Source organism: Lactuca sativa, chromosome 1, assembly GCF_002870075.4.
Source record: "Lactuca sativa cultivar Salinas chromosome 1, Lsat_Salinas_v11, whole genome shotgun sequence".
Taxonomy (NCBI): domain Eukaryota; kingdom Viridiplantae; phylum Streptophyta; class Magnoliopsida; order Asterales; family Asteraceae; genus Lactuca; species Lactuca sativa.
In genome coordinates this window covers 234,481,765-234,487,644 of record NC_056623.2, presented here as the reverse complement: position 1 = coordinate 234,487,644, position 5,880 = coordinate 234,481,765, and the positions used below count along the sequence as shown (strand labels likewise).

General features: G+C 35.2%; 1 protein-coding gene across 1 annotated transcript; it reads left to right on the top strand.

Moving 5' to 3' along the window:
- Positions 1-2,462: 2,462 nt before the first annotated feature.
- On the top strand, positions 2,463-3,662 carry LOC111898718 (60S acidic ribosomal protein P2-2). The gene is made up of 4 exons (XM_052767389.1): positions 2,463-2,729; positions 2,834-3,062; positions 3,184-3,259; positions 3,452-3,662. The coding sequence occupies exons 1-2, from the start codon at positions 2,463-2,465 to the stop codon at positions 2,858-2,860; spliced, it is 294 nt and encodes a 97-aa protein (XP_052623349.1). The 3' UTR covers positions 2,861-3,062; positions 3,184-3,259; positions 3,452-3,662.
- The last annotated feature ends 2,218 nt before the right edge of the window (positions 3,663-5,880 follow it).

Here is a 5,880-nt window from a genome sequence, read left to right as displayed (position 1 = left end):
CGGTTCTCAAAGTCGACAGCTTCTCCCACCTCCGACGTTTCTCTTGGTGTTGGCGCCTCCCACCTCTGACCTCCGTCTAGCCCTGCCCCACCGTCCAACGCTTTCCAGCGTCACCCAGCCGATGGAGCCCCTCATCTCCGGCAATCTCACCCAATGTTTTGAAAACCGGACCGGACATCGAACCGGTCGTCTTACCGGGTTGATGGTTCGATTGGTTCGAAAGGTCGGACCGGTCCTAAAAACCGGATGAACCGTACGACGTCATATATATATATATATATATATATATATATATATATATATATATATATATATATATATATATATATATATAATAATAATAATAATAACAATCTTATTTTTGAACTTATAAATTGAAACCTTCCAAAATACTAATTCTAATAATTTATGTCATACAAAATTTTGTTACTAACGTAATGAAAAAAAGTAAAAAAAAAAAAAAAAAAAAAAAGCTTTTGTTTAATGTAGAAGAGTCCTCAAATTGATTATTAGGCTTATCCCACATCGACGAAAAAACAAAAGGGGAGGCTTAGAGAGCATTATAAAACAAATGTAGTTATAGGCTTTTTTAAAAGCAAACAGCGGATTTACTTCAATAAGGGGTGGGTCTCCTGAATCATTTGTGTAAATTTTATAAATGAAAATTATTGTCCGGTTTTTTTCCGGTTTGACCAGTCCGGTTTTTACCGGTTTATGGTTGAACCGCCGGTTCTTAACCGGTTTATTTACAAGCGGTTTTTGGGCTTTATAAAACCGGTAACCTGACCGGTTCCCGGTTGAACCGGCCGGTCCGGTCCGGTTTTCAAAACAGTGATCTCACCTCGCCTGCCCTTGCCAGCAACATTAGGTCTGGTGACCTAGACCGAGAAAACTCAAAGCCTTCGGAGGAGTGGTGGCACTACTCAAATCCCAGCGACGGAAGGAAACTCTCTATCACAGCAACAGAAAGTCGGAGATTGGAATGGGAGAAAGAGAAATAGAAATCGAGAAATCGACTTATACAGTAAATGGGGAAGAATCGATGATGCACGCAACATGTTTGATAAAATGCCTCATCCGCCACTGGAACAAAACTGTACGGACAATTCCAATCTCTCGTAAGTTTCGTTAATTTGAATATTTGATTTGTTGTGATGCGGCTTAGATCTTAATTACACTCGGATGCTCGCTTAGAAATAGATAATTTTTACAATTCGATTCACCCTTAATCTGTCATTTCGTTTTTGAAATCATTGATCCATCGTGATTGGGTTTTATGTGAGCATCTTCGTTTTCTAGATTTGGACTTTGTGGAATATCTAATATTACGTTAGATTTGCCATTGATTCAATAATTGTTTGAAATTTCAATTAGGCTTAGCATTTTAGGGCATGACCGTTTGGAATCTGTGTTTATGTTTGGTGTTTTGGTTTCGTTGCCTTTATTTGTTTCGTGTTTTCATGATGCATCTGAACTGTACTGGTTTTAGGTGTCTGATAATATACTGTACATATGAAGTGATATAGCTGTATTTTTCTTTAGCATGCCAGATGTGGCGTCTAATTTTATATCTAACTGTAACTTCTGTAATTGTGATTGATGATTTTGGGAGGATCTTTTGGCTACAGGGCAACAAGAGCAGTAGAAGCAGCAGCAGGTCGGCAAGAGAAAGAATGTTTGATTGGCAACAATCAGAAGCAAGAAAGAAAGAAGAATGAAGAAAGTAGAAAGAAGAAAGAAGAAAGAGAAAAGACATGAAGAAAGAAGAATGAAGAAAGTAGAAAGAAGAAAGAAGAGAGACAAGAGAGAAGAGGTCGATCATTGTTGGAGCCGATCACCTCCATTGCCGAGAGATAGATTCATTGTAGAGAGTGAAGCAGGAAAAAGGACTCGGTGGTGCTAGGTCTTTGTGATCAGAAGAAAGAAGAAGAAGAAGAAGAAAAAAACAACACAACTGTGTGACATGCTAGCAGGCAAGAAAGAAGAAAGAAGCAGCAAGCGATCACTTTTGATCGAGAAGGAAAGAAAATTGAAGCAAGGTACAGCAAGAGTCTAAGCAAGATAGAGGAAGATTGAAGCAAGATAGCAAGATCAAACCTAAGTGGTTTGAATAGCAAGTAATAAGATTCGAAGTGACCAAACAAGAAAGTTCGAATCAAGGAAGAAAATAGTAAGTTTAGCAAGATCAAGAGATAAGAACCTTGTAGACTGTTTTAGTTTGTTTCCATTGGATATGTACTACATGCTATATATATAGCCTTTGTTTTCTGAATATGAGAAGTCAATGTGCAGCAGCTTTGAGTCCAAAGTACTTTCATATCTCTATATTTGCTTTCTGCATACATATATATCTGTGTTGTGTGAGTGAGAAGGTTGGGACCTGTTCCAACAGTCCTCACTAATTAAGGTGCCATGTTGCATCCATGTAAACCCTGAACTTCATAAACTGTATGATTTGCTTAATGGCAATTATAATGATCATATTCACTAATGCAGTTAGAGCTGATGCTGATGAAGATAGAATTGAATTACTCTTGTCGGAGGTTAAGGGTAAAGATATCACCGAATTGATTGCATCTGGAATGGAGAAGTTGGCTTCTGTTCCTTCAGGTGGCGGTGGTGGTGTTGCAGTTGCCGCCACAGGTGGTGGTGGTGCTGCTCCCGCTGCAGCTGCTGCAGCTGAGCTAAAGAAAGAGGAGAAAGTTGTAGAGAAAGAAGAGTCCGATGATGTAAGCTCTTTTATGTCCATTGATCTTCATTGTTTGTTTTTAAACTGTTTTTTTTATGGTTGCATGTTTTTGACTATCTTTTTTTTTCATATTTTTTTTTGCAGGATATGGGATTCAGTTTGTTTGACTGAGGATGGTATGAAGCATGTTCTTTTGTGGTTTTTGGATATGATTTTTTGGTAGTATTTTGTTAGTGTCATCTTCAAATGAAGAATTTTGTAAGACCTTGCAAAAGTTTCTTTTTAGTTTTTATACATCAAATGTTTTTTAACATAGTTTTATATGACCTTTACTTTTGTTAATTTGGATGACAGGATGTTGCTTCATTCTGAAGTAAGAATTCTTCCCGATATTTCAATTTTCATTTTTAAAAAAAAATTATTTTTAATAGTCTTGATGGTTTTATAAATAAAAAACTTTGATGTCATCATTTTTTGATCTTTATAATTTGTAGGTTGAAAGGAAGTCTCTTCCTCATCCAGAAAGACCAGATCGTCTTCGAGCAATTGCTGCCAGCCTGGCAACTGCAGGTGTGTGTGATTCCTTCTCTTTTGTAAATTCTCATTTTGAAGGAATGGAATGAAAATTTGCAATATAACCCATTTTTATTTATAAAATTTGTAATATTAGAGAACAGTTATTTGGATTCTAATGAGCTTTTATGTTTAATCTTTTAGTTTTGCAAATTAAAATTTTATAAAATTTGTAATATTAGAGAACAGTTATTTGCTAGGTACATTAATCTTTATGTTTGATGGATCATGGGTCGTGGGTCATGGGTCATGGGTCAGGTGCGTCCTCCAGGTCATCATGCTGGAGTGAGACAAGCAATGGGATTCTGTCTGCATAACAATGCAACCATTGCTGCAGGAGCAAAAAAAGTCTTGATTGTTGATTGGGTAATAATCTTTGTAATTAAAAAAAAAAAAACTATGAGTTGTAGTTATCCAACCTTATTTATTTACAGGATGTACACCATGGAAATGGAACTCAAGAAATATTTGAGCAGAACAAAACAGTAATTTTATTTTTATTTTTTTTATTCGTGCAATAATTGATACTACTTTCTTCAACTTGTTAATGATATTATTATTATATGGTTAACTCCATATTATGTATTTTTTTTGGTTTAACCACAGAAATAATTTTTTTCTTGGTTAACCACAAAGAGTTTGTGATATTTAAAAAAAACATAAACACTATAAGTGTTTCCTGGTAATAAATTGCAGGAGGCCATGTAAAATTAACTATCATTCATTCTCCTATAAAAAAAAATGAAACTCAACATAAATATAAAACAATATAGTTGATTAATTTATTTTAAATCATAAATAACATTGTAGATTACTATCTGACTATTTCTGATGATACTGGTTTTAATTGTTATAGGTGTTGTATATATCCTTACATAGACATGAAGGTGGAAAATTCTACCCTGGTACAGGTGTTGCCCATGAGGTAAACATAACCCTAATTTTTTTTTCTCTCTCATTTTTTACATCGAGAAGGGTAAAATGGTCATTTCACTCTTATATATGTTATCAGGTGGGGTCCATGGGTGGAGAAGGGTATTGTGTAAATGTTCCATGGAGTCGTGGAGGAGTTGGAGACCATAGTCACAGGATTCGCCAAAGTAGTCACGATCCACGTTCCAAACGGCTCGATCCCAAACGGGGTACGATTGCGTATCGATCGCCGACAGAAACGCCCTTCGGTACGTCATGCTTGCGATCCCACCAATTCTTTAAATCGATACCTGAAACGTGAAATTGGCAAATTGAAGCAAATGCAGGGTTTCTTGTAAGATGAGGGTGAATGCATCAGGTATGCCACCTTTGTTTTCCCTTTGTCATGTTTGAATTGTTTGGAATTAGTTATGTTATGTCAATGTATGCTTTATGTTATGTCAATATATATATATATATATATATATATATATATATATATATATATGTAAATGACATGTATACATACTCCTGAAATTTCCTATATTTGGCTGAAAACATGCAGACAAACAAATTTGACATATTAGTGCCTTGCAGCCTCTCAAAGTTCTTGCATTCAGGTTATTCTTTTAGAAAGAAAATTGTCAAAGGTGATTGTCAAAGGAGAATTTATTCAAGGGTTTCTTTTAATGTTGTACATGTTTTGTTTTCAATAATTAATATTATGCAATATTAGCAATGTGTTACATTTACTTACTATTGGAATGATTATTTGTATATGACATTAAATTTTATGAAATGGATTATATTTTTTGTATATGATATTTTATTTTCTATTATGAGGCATTAAATTCAAATTTAATTTGAAAATTAGTAAATCTATTAAAAATATTTTTTTTAAACATTTAAAATTATGATACGCAAAAATGTGTGTCATCTTCATCTATGACATGGCCTTTCTTGACAGGGGCTTTCTTGATACGCATTGCATGTCATTAACACGCACGTCGTAAGGTTACGACATGCGAATGCGTGTCGTCTTCCTTTATGACAGGGCCTTCCTTGATACGCATTGCGTGTCGTAAACGCGCGTCGTAAATGCGCGTCGTCTATAGACGACGCGCAAAAGCGCGTCGTCTCTCTTTATGACAGGGCCTTCCTTGACGCGCATTTGCGCGTCGTCTGAGCGTTTTACGACGCGCAATGAGCGTCGTAAAAGGCCTTTTTTCTTGTAGTGCATTGTATTAAAAACATAGTTTACATTGTGTTCAAAATAATACTTGTTTAACATTGAACTATCGCAAAAGTTAAGATGTAAAGCTACCATGCTCCGTCTTCAGAACACCCGAGAAGGTACATGTCTACTAATATTCTTGAGAATACAAGTGGTTTGAAAAAGTATCAACATTTAAGTTGGTGAGTTTATAATTATTTTGATGGAAAAGATATGTTCTTTGTTGTTGAAAACGTTATTATGTTCTTCAAGAAAATCCTATATTTTCTTAGTAAAATAGAATGTAGTCTTAGCACTTGAAACAAAATAGTATATGTTCTTTATGTTTATAATCTATGGTTCAAGGTTCTGATTCATGTAATTGGTATGACCCATACTGTTACCTCCTATGATTACTTAGTGTATACAAATTATATTTAATAAAAATCGAACGGACAGTCGATTGGGTGAATCTGCCCTAAGCCCACAACCA